Genomic DNA, 16,023 nt, shown 5'->3' with positions numbered 1-16,023 from the left:
AATAAAAAACCATAATGACTGAGGGGATGTGGGCGAGGTAAGGAACGAATTTTCAAAAACGACTATACGCCAATTATATTTCAATGCTCGTTCTGATCGAATCGTGTCATTATTTTAAAAAATATTTCTTTTCGAGTATTACAATCTCGTACAGTATTAGTATTATATTAAAGAAGAAATTGGAAGAAAAATGTGAAAAAAAGGAACAAAAACAAATAAATAAGAGAAGTAAACGATCGCCTAAGGACGCACACGAAACAATGAATTAAAGTGAGATACGATATATGAAAATAGTTGCAAAAATCATCGTTTCGTACTGAATATAAAAAAACATTAGCTCAGAAGATAAAATAATAAAAAATATATATATGTAAATACATATATATTTTGACAAGGAAATCACAAATCCCTCATCCACTGTAGCCACGTTGGATAAGATATTCATTATTTATATCAAAAATACATGTGTATGTGACTCGAATATATTTTTCTGTTCAAGTGTCACTATTATTGTGCAGGTCACTGTAAGCAAATGGTAATAGAAAATAATAAATGTTTGCAGAAAAATAAAGAAAATTGAAAAAAAAAGTCATAATTTTCAGTTCATTTATGATTGTAAGCACTTAAAAACAACTTTCTTTATTTATTCATTTGTTTATTTGGAGATTCCACAATGCCAGCATCTTTCAATGATTCTCATTATTATTCATTTCTATATGAACGTTTTGAATACTGTTAATGTGACTCGTCGTAAGAAAAATTACCATTTCTAATAGTCGCAAATGATACAAAATTGATCAAATCTCCATAAATTTCTATTAAAGACAATTGTAGTACAAAAAAATCACAGAGACCTCTACGAGGCGTATAAATAGAGTAGAATTATCGTCACTTATTAAATTAAATTTGTTTTAAATAATTAAGACGAAGGTGAGACACGTTTCGCACATAAGATACAAATAAAGTGTATTGTTTTCAGGAAGCAACATAAACGATGGGTGACCGCAACAAAGGGACGAATGATAATTTGTTCGGTCTCGTAGGATTTTTCCAAAATCTTCGACTCTCACTTTCAGAGGCAAACGCAAATTACAGGATGAACAAGTTAACTCGTTTTCGCTCTCGTTTATACAGCCTTTCTCGCATAAAGGACAAATCACTATTTCTCTCAGACAATCTTCTGCAAATAGTGCCAACATTTCTGCTTCATTCTCTTGAAGCTTTTCGTACTCCAAAAGTATCCATTGTTCTGAAGTAATGGAAAATTTTTGTGAATACAATTTTTGTTTACAAAGCATTCTGATAAACAGTTTCCATGACATTTGATTTGAATTGTAATATTTCGTAATGGTCATAGTAATTTTTAATGAATTTGGTATTAACCAAATCTAATTTTATTCAGGGTTTAAAAAAATGTAGCTTAGACTAGGTGGAGGCTTGGAAAAAAATATTCAAAAAAAGTGTTATCCAACCTTCTTCAGCCAAAATTTCCTTCTCAAGCTCCAACGCTTCCTCTTCTGTCAATGACTCGTCATATTCAGGTAGGAACAATGCATTTTTCTCCTTTATGTCCATTGTTGCCAATTGACTCAATTCATTTCGAACAATTTCTGTCAGCGCATTGTGTACTTCATTTTCATCTGTGTCCATTAATAATCCTGGTCTCCGTCTATCAAACAATTGACCACGTTTCTCTTTCATTCTTTGTCGACATCTCTACGAAGAGAAAAAATTATTAATTGAAATAATTTACAATAACGTCAATTAAATTTTGATGAAGATACATTTAATCTCAATAAAATTAGATCACATTGTGATCAATGCACATTCAATTTTAATACGAGTTAACTAAAAAGTAAAAATCAGGCAACACAAAACTAACCTTTCGAAGAACTTCTTGAAGTTTCGGAGATCCGTGTTTAATTTTATTAGCAGCATCTTTTGTTCGTAATTTCGTGTTTAACGAAGGACTTTTTTCGATATTAGCCATAATTTGAGTTGAAGAAATTTCAACAAATTTTATTTTGAGCTTATATTTTGAAACTTTTCGCTCGTCACCGGTCACTCGATTGTATTTGTTCGTGTACTTATAACCAGCTTACACAAATAAGCTTTGACCCTTTTGACATTCACCGACTTAACAGCAAAACAATACAGCCTTTTACACTTACAAACGTGCGTGATTAAATTTCATATTATTCTACAGTATCTTGTATATCTTTTACTATAAAAATGAAACCAAATGAAAAAATTTACCGGAGTATGACAAAGTGGCGGTTAATTCAAAAAGCCCATCGTTCATCATCGACCCTCCTATACCGCATAACGATGCAGCTGATCAGTATATATAATTTCGTACTGACGAGCGTCGTTAGCGTCGTAGCGTCATCAAAAGTCTCTCGGATCCGAATTTCATGAAATTATGAAACTAACGCTAATTCCTAAAGAATTTAATGCGAAGTGAAATTTAATATAAAGTTAACAATTATTGAGCTTCTCAATGGAAGAGTTAAAAATTATGAAAAACTATAAACACTCTATTTTCAGTCCTTATCGTTATACATAACCTCAACGACAATGAGAATCTGTTGTTAAACAAACGACACCTCGAAGAGAAAAAAAACAAACATCAATATTTTGATACACAAAGGAATATTATGTCGTCGAAAACCGTATTCATCACTCAAGAAGGGCCAGCTAATGCTCTAGCTCTCAACAAGGACAACACTCAAGTCGTTATTGCCGGCCGAAATGGTGAGCATCATTCGAAAATTTTGAATTACAGTTCTTATGGTGACGTTCACTTTTTTTTGACTCTGTGAAAAAACTTCGAAATCAAATATTTGCGGAACTGGCGGATATTTTATAAAATGGGTAATATTTTTTTACTCTTATTCGCATTTTAAAATGTTTGCTATTTTGATTATTTTACTACACAATGGTGGGTCTTTGAAACTGGGCACACTAACGAATCTTACGTTTCTGTAACACTTGATCAATTAAGGTATTTTTTCTTATCAGATCACGTTGAAAAGTAGGAACATTGCTTTTTTATCGGCTCAATCAGGTCAAAGGTACTACAGATTCAAAAAATGTTTAAAACTTCTGTCTTTCGGTCTAAAAAATTAACGATTCGTTATTTTTCTGACAAAGATTTCAATGAACGATCAGAACAAAATTCTTTCTATGCAAAATAAACAGACGATGGATTATGCCATTAAAATTTCCAAAAAAATTTGCAGTTTTCAAGATATTCACATTGCTGGAAGACAAATTTGAGGAGGTGTGTAATCTTAGAGTTGGCAAAAATTTGAACCTCAATTTTTCCTGCAATGATGTCGCTTGGAATCTCAATGACGGTGAGTTACGATCTCATCTTTATAATAACATCAATGATAATTAAAATGTTTTTTTTTGTGTGTATTGAATATCGATATTTTTAGATCATGTACTGGCAACTGCGGCAACTAACGGCGCTGTTGTTTTATGGAATCTTAACAGACCCTCCAGATCCAAGCAAGAACATGTTTTTGTTGACCACAAAAGAACTGTTAATAAAGTTAGTTTTCATATGACTGAGCCCATGTGGCTCATCTCAGGCTCACAGGATGGCAATATGAAATGTTTTGATTTGAGGATCAAAGAAGCAACAAAAACATTTTACAGGTACTTGAAAAAAATTGTTTTTATTGGATTGAATGTTGTCTTTTGGATGTTCAAAAAAAATTTCAAGCAAACTAGCCAGTAGAATGCCGAGTTATTCGGATGTTATTCAAATCATGATATTAAATGTTTTAAATTATTAAGCTATTGGGAACAAAGATTTGATGATAGCCTTGGTTAGATTTCGACTGGTTGTTGTATTATACGGATTGTTTTTTGTTTTTAGTAATACAGAGTCCGTTCGAGACGTGCAATTTTCGCCTCATCAGCCATACACTTTTGCTGCCGTTTCTGAGAATGGTCACGTCCAACAGTGGGATTTACGGCGACCAGATCGTTATTTTCAACATTTCACAGCGCACAGTGGTCCGATATTCGCGTGTGATTGGCATCCGGAAATGTCGTGGTTGGCGACAGCATCTCGTGATAAAACGATAAAGGTAAAAAAAACAGATTTCTCTCAATATAAGAAATTTGAATATTTCCATAATTTTCATGAAAAACACTGTCATTTTTTCTCATCACGTAGATTTGGGATTTGTCTGTGAAACCTACGTGCGAATATACGATAAATACAATCGCCTCAGTCGGCAGAATAAAATGGAGGCCGCAGAGAAAATATCATATTGCGAGTTGCGCCCTCGTCGTCGATTGCAGCATAAATGTTTGGGACATACGAAGACCTTACATACCTTTTGCCAGTTTCAACGAACACAAAGATGTCCCTACAGGAGTTGCATGGCGCGGTGATCCCCAATCTTTTTTGTCAACGAGCAGAGTAACTATTGCTCAAATTCTTTAATTTATTTCTCCAGTGGCACCGTTTGCATGTTTCGAACTCCTCGCGAAGTTTTCGTCCATGATATTCCTTTGTTTTGTTTTTCATTCAGTTGTTCATCTTTTATCTGTCCAGGATTGCACACTTTACCATCACGTATTCAAAGACGCAACGAGACCCGCGACCAAAGCAAATCCACAGGCGATTGCTTTTAATCCGAACGGAGACATCGCATTTGCCTGCAAAGTCAACGTCAACGCTCCTACCGCGGTCAAGCAATTGTCCAATATCATGAGGTATAACTCGACAATTATTATAAATTCTCTCAGTCTATTGGTTGGCAGTTTTTTTATTCCACTCGAAATGAAATGATTCCTATCAGAAGTTCAAATTTCTTATTTCAACTTAATTGTTTTCAATGTAGGAAAACTCCGGCTAGTAACGACACATTTTGCATGGCATCGAGCATAATGCACAGATTTACGCCGACCGCACCGCGAGAACCAAAATGGTTTAAAATCTGTGCCGAAGAATACTTATTGAGTGGGAAACTGGATGATATTTGCGATCACAATGCAGCTGTAGCGAGTTCCTGTGGACGAAATACTGTGAGTAATTTTACAAAAAAGATGAAAATCATTTACTCGACATAATATTTTTTTATTTAAATATTTTTTCTATTGTTTTTTTTTTTATCATATCGGGTTATTTAATTTTGATTATTTTCAATTCACGTAGATAAGTACAGTGTGGAAAATTATAAAAACGCTATATATAAATCCGCTTGGTAACATTTTGAAAACGCCACCTGTGGTCACGAAAGAAGAGCCTCCAATCGTCATGAGTATGAACCAAATGACACTGGGATCGAAGGTGGACCCAACGAACACAGGTTCAGTTCAAGAACATTCACTTTCGTCAAAGTCCAACGGATTAGTTTCGTCATTTGTTATTTTATCATTTTCAGGGCATGAAAACGATGTGAAATCCCTTCAGGGTGAGGGGCCAGGCGGAGTTAGCGGCGGCGACGATGAGACTGAAACCGATGAAACCCCGGAGAACCAGAATTCCGTTGGGCCCATTTTACCTGGGTAATTGAAAGAATTCTGAAAGAATTGAACTCAATTTGTTTAGCAGAAATCGTGGATTCAGAAATGCAAAACTGATATCAAAGCAAAAATAGTGTTTTGATTAATTTTTTTCATAAGTATGATTTTAAAAAACGGCGTCCAAAAGGAATAAAATTCGTAACAAATTGCAGGCGGCTGCTGAACAGTCACAAAAGGCAGCCGAAAGGTGATTTTGTTTTCGGCGATAGTGACCTTGAGCCGATGATGGAATATACAACGGGATACGTCCACAACATGATGGATAACGACAACGATTGGACGTTGCCGAAAGAAGCATTTCCGCTTCGTCACGAGATTCAAGACAGATCGCCGCCACCCGAGCAGTTTCCAAATCACTCACCCGAAATAAATGACGATGCCGGTTCGGTGACGGTCGAGGATCAGCCTTGTCAATTAGTAGTAACTTCTGTGCCTAAACCACTTTTTTGGGATCCTACGCATTTGATCGAAGAAGCTTTGAGACATCACGCCGAAATGGGAGACATTCAAACTACGGTAACTATCCTCATCGCACTCGGAGAAAAAAGAAATAATCTCAAAATCGAAAAAGAAGTTCAGGAACATTGGCTTCTCGAATATATCGATTTGCTGGGACGGTACAAACTTTACGAAGTTATTACGCAGGTACGAAATACTCAAGTTCGAATCGGAACCGCTAGAACCATTTTTTATGTTTCAATTGCTTGTGCTTAATTTGCCTGTTGTTAAATTTCGTATTATTTTCTTTCTTTTCTCAGATTATACAATTAGCTTGGATTCCCTCGATATCACAAATGAATCAACAATCAACGACAATCCATTTGTCCTGCACAGCTTGTTCGAAACCTCTCCAACGCTCGGCATGGTACTGCGATCGGTGCCATAGTTCGAAACATGCTCTCTGTTCGATATGTCATCAGGTATCAAAAATACAACAATCGTTTATAAATTTCTTAACGTTTTCCCCCTTCAACTCTATAAAAATCTGATAATTTCACTTCTTGGGATTGAGTAACGAATCTCCTTGAACAGTAACGTCATTCTTTTCATAAATATTAACAAAATTTATATTTTTCGACAAATTTATTTCGTCATTTAAGAAAATGGTAAAAAACATCCTAGTTATTCAATTGGATAATAATTTGTTTCAATGCAATCAAAATTGTGAAAAAAGTGCATAAATTTATCAAAAAACGGCTTTTTATCTAACGGGGTTTTCTTAAACAAAATGACGCGAGTATCACATATACTTCGATCAAATTATTTTGAGACTTGTTTGATCGCCTATTGACAATTTCTAGGTTGTCCGAGGAGTTTATGCTTGGTGTCAAGGCTGCATGCACGGTGGCCATGTAATCCACATGCGCGAATGGTTCAGTGCAAATCGTCAATGTCCAACAGGATGTGGCCACATGTGCGAATACACGTAACCTCGATAGGGGAGGGAAAACTAACATAATTACATTGTAGGTGTGCGTTGATTAAGATATACATAGAAAAAGAATTTGCAATTATGAAAGACGAACAAAATACGATACATCATCAAATCTGAACATTTCAAATAATTGATAATCAAAGACAATGATAAATTCGCGTTATTTATTTGCCAATTGTATGTTCAATTATTGTTTACGTTGTGTGATTTGTTATTATCGTTATTGGGATTCAACACTTATTTATACTTAAGTACTTCTTCCTTTTCGTAATATCCTGTTGTTGAATGAAAATGGTGCTATTGAGACGCGAGCTCATTTGTATACATGTACATTTGTGATTGGATGTATTCGCGACAAAATGAAAATTGGTTAATTTTTCATTTTCTCGCTTTTTTTAGGCATTGAAACTCTCTTGTTCGTTCCAATGCTTTCCCGTATCTTTGTCGTTTACGCACGATGAGATTCAATGACAAAAAAAAAAGAAATCATATGTTTACTTCGAAAATTCATTTATTCACTGCCCGAAGGTTGATTAATAATCAGGCGATATTGATAAATAAATATTTCTTTTACAATTTTTCAACGAGCTCCTAAAAAATATACTTTTTCCTTATATCCGATTTTCGGTTATAAACGATCTTTCGAACAACTCATCACTCAAATAAATGCCATTAGAATTATTTTTATCTTTTAAATTGTAATTACCGTTAGCGTCGAAATTTTTCATGACAGTTTGTGTTTTATTTCAGTATGAAATTAAGATATACGATTCCAAAGTTGTACACTAAACGAAACTCAAGTGAAATTGACTTATGCGTAAATCCGAGATTAAATTAATTTTATGTAACGAAATATAGATCAGATAAAAATGAATGTCAGCTGCAGCTTCAATCTCGTTGCTACTTAACTTTAGAATCACGATGTCATTGTTTACAGACTGTAATAAATTATTTTCGTATTCCCTTATTTCCATCATTTTGTAAAATTGTATTTTTTTCATTGCTTTATTTTCATACAAGGTGTCAAGAATGAAATGTCAATGTACAGGTAGAAAACTATTCATCGATGGCGTGAATTTATTCTAGACTGAAAAATGGACATAGTTTGCTTGTGAACTCGTTGGAAATTACTTTCCACGCAATGAAAACTCGTGAAATTTCTTCTTGACGAACGTCACTTTTTCTTCATTTTTTGTATCATACAACCAATTAATTTGACAAATTGGTCGTAATTTTTCGAGAAAATGATTGATTAGACTTTTTTGAGAAGGATGATTACATCTAACTAAAAATATAATTCATCTCGGCGATACGTGACGTATGGAACAAGGCACGATCAGCTGCAACGGTACAAAAATATAAAACGAGAAAATGAAAAAAAGAATTGCCCGATGAGTGGTCGAAGAGACGACATTAACTGAACTTTCGTTATTCGAAACGTTCTCTCCCTCCTCTTTTATTATTCTTATTATTTCTTAAAACATCGATATTCATGCTTGAATTTAATATATAATTTAGCTTTTCTTTTTATGCGACCTCACGGAGGTGCTAAGTCTTATCGAAGAACAGCGTATTAACGATTGTGAAAAACTTTTGCTCTTCTGCGTACGTTAGCTACAAAAAAAAAGCATGATAAATTTTATTATCATGGCGATTAAAAATAATAGCGTCAAATTTCGAACGAAGCTGTTGAAAAAGAACCGAGTCGTTCATAAATTGTCGGGCTGAAATGTCAACGAGGATATTGTTTGCCGAGTCTTTTCTTTGATTTTCTTATCTTTACAGTGCAGAGACAACTTTATAATGGAAAAGAAAAATCTTGATCGATTGTGAGCTGAAAAATGGTGAAGGCACAAAAATCCTTTTCAATATTTTCATCTTTTTTTCTTAAATACATTTTATTATCACCTCTTTTCCGATAAATATAGAAATTAAATTACATTTTTCGTCACGAGTAAAAAATAAAGAATATTTCGAACGATAAAGCGACTTAAATAAAAATGAATTCTGAAGCGTGAATGTGGTGTCGTGAGAACTAAATTTGATGCGTGAGTAAGGAAAAATTTTATTCAGGCTTTTCGAAACCGTCGTCCCGTCACAATTATTGTGCGAATTCTTTCTTTCACCATTTCTTTGCTTTTATAATTTTCTTCATATTCCCCGTGCAAAACCGAAAACGGTGGGCGCACAATTATAGGAACTATAGATAATCGACATCAATTAAAATGTTTTAATGTAGCACCGAATTAACGGAGGCCAACTCGTTGGATAACAAGCTGATAACAAGCGATATAGAATAAAAAAAAATAACGTTTTCACCAGCGCTCCGAGCAACAGAGAAACCAATCACTTTTTTTTCTGGAAACGAGCTTCGAGTTAGCAGAGTAAAAAAAGCTCGCGCAATCGTGTATTTTGAATGATTTTTTTAATATATATTATTAAGTAGACGGTCCCTCGAATTTTATCTCTGAAGGTAATTGGTACGGAAAAATGTGTCAATTCACTGTAAAGTGTTAGAAAACCTGTTTGTTACAAATACAGATTATACATTTATCATATTATATCGATATTTTCTTTAACATACGCTTTTTATCATTTCTTTTGTCTGTTCTCGTTTATATAAAAGCTATAGCCTGTCTCTCGGTCCTTCCTTCTCTCCTTCTTATTATGTTCGTTAGAGAAGGACGCAACAGCTCGTTTTAATCTTGCGCTCGGCTCCATCGCTCTGATTTTCCTGTGCCTTGCGCGCTGCTATTGCACGCATTAAGTCGAAAAATACCTGTAAATCACAACATTATTTGAACCAAAAATCTATCATTCTGTTCACCGTATCAGACTGTTTTATCGTCATTTTCATTAAAGTTGTGTTATCGACCGAAAATGATCTGTAATTTTCAATCAAATCGTAACTTTTTATTAATTAATACTGCTGCTTGAGGATAAATTTGGCAAACATTCATGCGGATAATAACGACACTAAACGTACATAATCAATCCTCAAATTCTCTATTTGTAATCAAATTTTGGACAACGGAGCGGACATGCCTCGATCATGGACAACAAGTGCAAAAAGCGATTGAGAAAAATAACTCTGAAAATCAGCATTAAGCTGAATGATGTGAGGCAAAATAAAATGCGGAATAAGGCCAAATTGGAGGAAAAAAAAATGATGAAGAAATAAAATTGTATAGCCACGAAACGAAAGAGCGAACCTATAGAATAATGCACTTCTTTTTCTTCCTCTTGGCGCGGTCTTTGCCGCGACCGTTACTCGCCGATTTGTCCTCGATCTTGCGTGACCTTATTTCACGCATCAGGTCGAAAAATACCTGAAAATGTGCAATCGATGCTGTCTCAAGACTCGTAAGCGTACAAAAACAACAAAAATTAATAAAAAATCTAAAGAACGGACGCTACATTCAGTTTTGTGCTAAAAAACAAAATACGTGTTCATTTTCAAAGCACATTCAATGAGACGAGAGAAGAATACAAATAAATGTGTGATTAACGCGTATTACGATAAGATTGTACGTACGAATGCGCAATCACACACGATACAATGAACATGAAAAACTATATTTGTACCAGAAACAGGTATTTCCCACTATAAGTTCCATTAAAGCTCGTCCCTGACATTCAGCAAAAAGCAAGAAAATGAGAGAGATCGATATAAAAAAAAGATGAATTATGAAATTATTTTTTGATCGGGTGATCTTCAGAGTTTTTTTCGTACCTTGTCGACATTTTCCTTGGTTTTAGCACTTGTTTCAACATAAGGTACACCCCATTGTTGTGACCTTGCTTGTGCTTCAGCGAGACTAACTTTTCTCTTCTCCTGAAGATCACTCTTATTGCCCACTAATAAAAAGGGAATGTTTTCGTCGTTCTTTACTCTTAGAATTTGTTCTCTGTAAATGTATCAGAGAAACAAACGAAAAATATGTCTAAATACGTTTTTCTATTATCAGGAGATATGAAAAAAGAGAGACTAAATAAATGTTGAAAAACAGGGCAAAATAGAATCGACCTTTTCTCACCTGAATTCTTGCGTCGCTTGAAAACTGTCGTCTTCCGTTATTGAAAATACACACAGGAAACCCTCTCCGCTACGAAAATAATTGTCCCTAATCGCTGCATAGTCCTCCTGACCTGCTGTATCTAAAATATCTATTTGTACTTCTTCTCCGTCCAAAACAACTTTTCTCCTGTACGAGTCCGCTTTTGTTGGTTCATAATCTTCAACAAACTGCCAAAGAGAAGGTTAACCAAATCAATCAATGTAAAAGCAACAAAAAATATAAAAAGCAATGTTACTAGTAGAAAATGTTGACAATCTTTCCAATTACCTCGTCGTACATAAATTGTAATGTGAGCGCAGATTTTCCTACTCCTCCGCTACCTACCATAATAACTTTATGGAGGGCTTGGGTTGCTCCAGGTTTTTTTGACATTTTGGACTTGTTTTTCAGTTACCCTGTACAAAGAATCACATACTCATCAATATTTGTCAATCTCAACGTTACACTAGATTTAAACTATTCATGTATTGAATATAAGACTCAAAAATAACTTTATCCAACAAATATATCAACTCCTGAAAGTTCAAGTGATTAGAATTTCTTCACGCTTGCTCTATAGTTGATTTATTTTATAAGAAATTTACAATTGATAATAATCAATTACAACTCGTTTAGATAAATAACAAATAAGAATCTTTCTTATAATTTTATTTTCAATATTCTTTTTTATACGCTGCAATTATTAAAAGTATTTAATTCAAAAAATTCATTCTGTTTCTCAAGAATACATTTTCTAGTATATTCATAGGAATCTTGGAACCCCTTTCATTGTTAGCATATATGGTCACAGGATGTAGAAGTATAATCAATGTGAAAGATCTCACTAGAGGGTCAAGCAAAGTGAAACAAGTGGAATATGAAAGGGGGGGGGAGGTTTAATCCTGATGTTTATAATGGTGCATTCTTAACAGCAAGTGTTAATTGCCATTGTAGTGAGTCAGCCAACACCTTTTAGTCACAGAGGTTTCAAGATTGTTTCATTGTCAATGTTATCATATTGAAAGTGTACAGAGTTTCCATAAATTCTAATTGCAGCCTCAATGTTATCAAAGATTAGGTATTCAAAATAACGAACGTCACTGCATAAACAAAATCAAGACATAAGAAAATCAAACTGACAGGTGTATGAATCCAATATTTCGCGTAGTTTTCTTTTCTCAACTTTTTTTTGGTAAAACATTTGGGCACTGAATTTCATCGTCAAAAAAAATACTCACTGTTATTTCAACACGAAGATTGACAATTTTTGTTATTCACTAAATTATTAACAAAAAAAAGGAGTTATTGAGAAAAAAATTGGAGAACGATTGATGTTAAAAAAATTTCACGATTACTTATTGTTCTTAAATGTTGTTTGACATTATCCAAAGGAAGAAATAAATTAAAATTATTTGAAAAGTCAGGGCGTATACGAAGTATGAATAATGAAAAGGCGGTGCCGCGCTGTCGCACGAGTTTTCATGAGTCCTCCCAAACACCCGATCGTCCTCTTGTTTTTTTTTGTTGTTTCTCCCTCCCCCTTTATATTCAGTGGACTACACAATTCATGCAACGTCGGATAGAACAAAAGAAAATCGTTCAACAAAAGGTGCTAATCGTTTATCCCGTCTAATCACGAGTTCAAGTACCTGGATAAAAAATGGTTTATAAAACCAATACTTTTCCGACGTATTTCGCTTCACCTGTACAGCCGTCACCGGAGCGTCTCGCACTACTGCGGCACGTACGAGTACGCAACTCGCGCCTATTCGGTCGGTATTTTTTGCCATAACCTTAAGGCGCCGTCAAAAACATAACACAACCTCAAAAACCTTTTCCGTCAAACTTTCTCATAATTCACTTAGAGACAATTATTTTCACGTTATTACGGAAATTTATTGGGATATTTTATAACACTCGCGGATTATAAAGATAATGCAAAATGATAAATATTTTCTCCTTCAAATTTCGTCGGTAAGTACGATCTTTTTCTTTTGGAACCAACAAATTTCAAATAATCTTTCGAAAATAGGATAGGTTATCATAACAATGTTGGCGGAATTCAATCTTGAAAAAAGTTTGACGGATTTTGTTTTTTTTTTATGAATAAAATTTAAAAACTGTACATAAATTTAGCAGATATAAAATTTCTTAACGATTAATAAGAAGTTTGATTAGAATTGAGTAACAATAAAAGTTGAAAGAAAAGAAAATTACCGATTTATCAGTTCCAACGCTGTCTGGCTCAGAGAGACATCAAAGTTTTAATTTTCAAAATTGGCTATTCTCCCGCGACGTTATAAGTTGTAAATAAAAGCCAGTAGATGGGGCTGCTAATTAGTTAGGCCATCTTTCGGTATTTATCCAAAGCCACAACTCAATGTTGATACATTTTTTCTGTAGTCTTCAATAAACAAAAATTGAGACAATCGTGTAGAAAAATAAAAACAATAGTTTCCGGAAATAAACCGACAATCACGATTGTTGTAAGGTTGAATCTAATCGCAATGACAAAACGAGTTCCCAAAGTGAAAAAAAAAGTCAACTTTGGACAAGTCTCCGGAATATTTGAAAACGCGCGCTACAATATGTAGAAATAACAATCGCTCGCCGGTCACCTAGGTTGGGACAGATAGAAAATACGGGAGTGAGGAGACAATTTTTTCAGTTTATTGAATGTTCTGCAAAGGCTTCTCATCAGGAGTCAGACGTATCGTAATGTCAGCGATGAAGAAGCCCGAGATACTTTTCGTTCTCGGTGGTCCTGGCTCTGGGAAAGGCACCACGTGTTTCGATATCACTAAAAAATTCGGTTACGTCCATTTGTCAGCGGGTGATCTGCTACGAGAGGAGAGAGCCAAACCCGGTTCTGAATTCGGCGAACTCATTGAGGATCACATTCGCAATGGCACAATTGTACCTGTTGCAATAACCTGCAGTCTCCTCGAACGCGCAATGATGAACTCTGACAATCCAAAAAACAGATTCCTTATCGATGGTTTTCCGCGTAATCAGGACAACGTTGATGGATGGACAAAGGTTCGTGAATGAAACACATGTCTCGAGAATGAAAAAGTTCTATGAAACAAATAATCGAACAAAGACGACCGTGATTCGAAAACAAACTAGCCTCTGCACTTTTGTCGATGAAATTTTTGTTTTTTTTTATTCAATAATTTAAAAATTCAATATTAGAATCTTTCAATCAACGCACCAATTTCCATCTCTACTAAGTATTTCTTCTGTTGTACGTTATGATTATATGTGCCTCCTTGAATTATTTGGCTCCAGCTACTAAAAGAGATGGAGAAATTTAAATTTTGTATAAATATAAATATTCAACATTGTCCCTTATTTTTCTCAAACCAGTGGTTTTTACTCTTAATCAGTTTCAACTTGTAATCAAATTAATGAACAGATATTGATTGAAAAAATTATTAAGTTATCAACGCATCACCTGTCAACGACACTGAAGTTTGAATCATTGGAATCCAACGAAGTGAACAAACAGCAGTAGTTTTTCAAATCGGTTTTCAACTTACACAAATGATTTGTGGGATAACAAATTACAAATATTTTTTTTATTCGTTTTTTTTGGACTCGAAAGAGAGAGAGTTGAAACATCCTAAACATCCCGAGTCATCTAGGCCAGTCACAACAGTTTTGTGTTGTGCCTTGCTTAGGTACCCAATGAACTTCTTTCATTATTCCTTTGTCTATTAGAACTGAAAAAACTAATAATTTGGGAAAATCGAACTTTCAGGCGATGGCGGATAAAGTGATACTCAAAGGAGTTATATTTTTGGAGTGTAGCGAAGAGATATGTACAAAGCGTTGTTTGAACCGAGGCCGTCAGGGCAGCGGTCGTACGGACGACAACGAGGAGTCGTTGAAGAAGAGACACAATACTTACATAAACGACACTATGCCGATAATCAACTATTACGAAAAATTGGGGCTCGTCTACAAGTTCGACTCGTCTCAGCCAAAGACGAAGGTGTTTCAGGAGGTACAAGCAAAGCTGGAGGAAATAGGATGGTAAGGCTCAGGGAGAAAGGATCCGCTTGGAGATCTCAAAGGACGAAAATCACAGAATAAGTTCGCTAGTTCATTCGTTGGGAACGGAGGAGGATTCACGTTGAATCGAACCTAAGAATGACGTAGATGAGGAGCGAATACTTCAACGCAACGGTTACTCATTTATCATGATTTTTCTTTTTATATAAATATAGTGTCGGAACTGCTGGATGATGCGACTGAATAATAACAAATCAGAGTTATATTTTTTCCAAGCTGCTACGAAGCGGTCTATAATTAAAAGAGGTAAATGGAAAATAAGAGAAAAAAAGACGAAATGCAAGGAGACGCTAGTGACAGAGATTAACTTGATGACATTCCTTGTGCGAGGGTTGACATTCAAAAGCAAAGGTGCTTTTCACATTAATCGGAGTAATCAAGACAACAATTTTACTAGATTTATTCAACAAAATGTACCCTCCACGAGCCAATGAAGCCTTTGATCAAGCCAGATATCTTTTATACACTATACAATAAAAAGTATAAATATATATTATAATATACAGTTAAATAGACGTGCAGCTACTATTCGTTGCAGTCATCAAGGGGGAACACCCTTCTAACACAAATATTATCATGATCGTGCCGTTATTTCAGAGGGTATTAGTAAGAGTATCAAATTATATAGATTTAGATAATGCGGCGCTTACTCACTAATGGTAAACAATGAAATATATTATTAATATCCACAATATCGTCTGAGTTTATTCTTCCATAATGTGACCTATATATTTTTTTGGATTGTCCATTTTTGGCCGTTGAGAAATAATATTGGGTTTTTTGTTTCTACTTGGTTTGTAGAACGTTTTTATGAGTGTACTCGTAAAAAATCATGCATCGTTTCTATAGTAGAAATCTATTGGCTAATCAAGAATTTTTTTGTTTTTCAAAATTCGGGTTTGG

The 16,023-nt window shown here is 34.6% G+C and overlaps 4 protein-coding genes across 9 annotated transcripts; 2 read left to right on the top strand and 2 right to left on the bottom strand.

Moving 5' to 3' along the window:
* Window positions 1-90: 90 nt before the first annotated feature.
* On the bottom strand, window positions 91-2,398 carry Ripalpha (RPA-interacting protein alpha). Its single transcript, XM_043414758.1, has 4 exons — window positions 2,257-2,398; window positions 1,883-2,136; window positions 1,473-1,716; window positions 91-1,249 (listed from the first exon to the last, which is right to left on the bottom strand). Exons 2-4 carry the CDS (start codon window positions 1,988-1,990, stop codon window positions 912-914), a joined length of 690 nt encoding a protein of 229 aa, XP_043270693.1. The 5' UTR covers window positions 1,991-2,136; window positions 2,257-2,398; the 3' UTR covers window positions 91-911.
* Window positions 2,198-7,569, top strand: Wdr24 (WD repeat domain 24). Of its 3 annotated transcripts, none has more exons than XM_043414751.1 (13): window positions 2,198-2,341; window positions 2,548-2,754; window positions 3,243-3,359; window positions 3,444-3,666; window positions 3,890-4,103; window positions 4,193-4,441; window positions 4,577-4,737; window positions 4,866-5,049; window positions 5,180-5,333; window positions 5,409-5,532; window positions 5,718-6,195; window positions 6,309-6,470; window positions 6,852-7,569. In XM_043414751.1, exons 1-13 carry the CDS (start codon window positions 2,233-2,235, stop codon window positions 6,978-6,980), a joined length of 2,511 nt encoding a protein of 836 aa, XP_043270686.1. In that variant the 5' UTR covers window positions 2,198-2,232; the 3' UTR covers window positions 6,981-7,569. The 3 variants fall into 3 exon arrangements, with proteins under 3 accessions (XP_043270686.1, XP_043270685.1, XP_043270687.1); XM_043414750.1 differs by having other exon boundaries at window positions 2,215-2,341; window positions 5,703-6,195; XM_043414752.1 differs by lacking the exon at window positions 2,198-2,341 and having other exon boundaries at window positions 2,714-2,874; window positions 5,703-6,195.
* Rala (Ras-like protein A) lies at window positions 7,479-12,812 on the bottom strand. Of its 4 annotated transcripts, none has more exons than XR_006260378.1 (6): window positions 12,282-12,488; window positions 11,332-11,459; window positions 11,023-11,231; window positions 10,719-10,893; window positions 9,570-9,764; window positions 7,479-9,488 (listed from the first exon to the last, which is right to left on the bottom strand). XR_006260378.1 is itself a non-coding variant. In XM_043414763.1 (6 exons), exons 2-5 carry the CDS (start codon window positions 11,434-11,436, stop codon window positions 10,198-10,200), a joined length of 606 nt encoding a protein of 201 aa, XP_043270698.1. In that variant the 5' UTR covers window positions 11,437-11,459; window positions 12,693-12,812; the 3' UTR covers window positions 7,479-9,764. The 4 variants fall into 4 exon arrangements, 3 of the variants coding, with proteins under 3 accessions (XP_043270698.1, XP_043270697.1, XP_043270699.1); XM_043414763.1 differs by lacking the exon at window positions 12,282-12,488 and adding exons at window positions 10,198-10,314; window positions 12,693-12,812 and having other exon boundaries at window positions 7,479-9,764; XM_043414762.1 differs by adding an exon at window positions 10,198-10,314 and having other exon boundaries at window positions 7,479-9,764; window positions 12,282-12,482.
* A 676-nt stretch (window positions 12,813-13,488) lies between these two features.
* On the top strand, window positions 13,489-15,812 carry Dak1 (cytidine/uridine monophosphate kinase Dak1). The gene is made up of 2 exons (XM_043414759.1): window positions 13,489-14,082; window positions 14,807-15,812. Exons 1-2 carry the CDS (start codon window positions 13,720-13,722, stop codon window positions 15,083-15,085), a joined length of 642 nt encoding a protein of 213 aa, XP_043270694.1. The 5' UTR covers window positions 13,489-13,719; the 3' UTR covers window positions 15,086-15,812.
* The last annotated feature ends 211 nt before the right edge of the window (window positions 15,813-16,023 follow it).

Source organism: Venturia canescens, chromosome 3 (assembly GCF_019457755.1).
Source record: "Venturia canescens isolate UGA chromosome 3, ASM1945775v1, whole genome shotgun sequence".
Taxonomy (NCBI): Eukaryota; Metazoa; Arthropoda; class Insecta; order Hymenoptera; family Ichneumonidae; genus Venturia; species Venturia canescens.
This window is presented reverse-complemented; position numbering and strand designations above follow the sequence as displayed.

Excerpts from the sequence above, each read along its gene's own strand:
- Wdr24 (XM_043414750.1), top strand. The coding sequence starts at position 2,233 with ATGAAACCAAATGAAAAAATTTACCGGAGTATGACAAAGTGGCGGTTA. Across the intron at positions 2,342-2,547 it reads CATAACGATGCAGCTGATCA|TCCTTATCGTTATACATAAC; the intron begins GTATATATAATT and ends CTCTATTTTCAG. Across the intron at positions 3,667-3,889 it reads GCAACAAAAACATTTTACAG|TAATACAGAGTCCGTTCGAG; the intron begins GTACTTGAAAAA and ends TTTTGTTTTTAG.
- Rala (XM_043414763.1), bottom strand. The coding sequence starts at position 11,436 with ATGTCAAAAAAACCTGGAGCAACCCAAGCCCTCCATAAAGTTATTATG. Across the intron at positions 11,232-11,331 it reads TACAATTTATGTACGACGAG|TTTGTTGAAGATTATGAACC; the intron begins GTAATTGGAAAG and ends TCTCTTTGGCAG. Across the intron at positions 10,894-11,022 it reads CAAGCGACGCAAGAATTCAG|AGAACAAATTCTAAGAGTAA; the intron begins GTGAGAAAAGGT and ends ATACATTTACAG.
- Dak1 (XM_043414759.1), top strand. The coding sequence starts at position 13,720 with ATGTTCTGCAAAGGCTTCTCATCAGGAGTCAGACGTATCGTAATGTCA. Across the intron at positions 14,083-14,806 it reads ACGTTGATGGATGGACAAAG|GCGATGGCGGATAAAGTGAT; the intron begins GTTCGTGAATGA and ends TCGAACTTTCAG.
- Ripalpha (XM_043414758.1), bottom strand. The coding sequence starts at position 1,990 with ATGGCTAATATCGAAAAAAGTCCTTCGTTAAACACGAAATTACGAACA. Across the intron at positions 1,717-1,882 it reads TTCAAGAAGTTCTTCGAAAG|AGATGTCGACAAAGAATGAA; the intron begins GTTAGTTTTGTG and ends TTCTCTTCGTAG. Across the intron at positions 1,250-1,472 it reads GGAAATTTTGGCTGAAGAAG|AACAATGGATACTTTTGGAG; the intron begins GTTGGATAACAC and ends CCATTACTTCAG.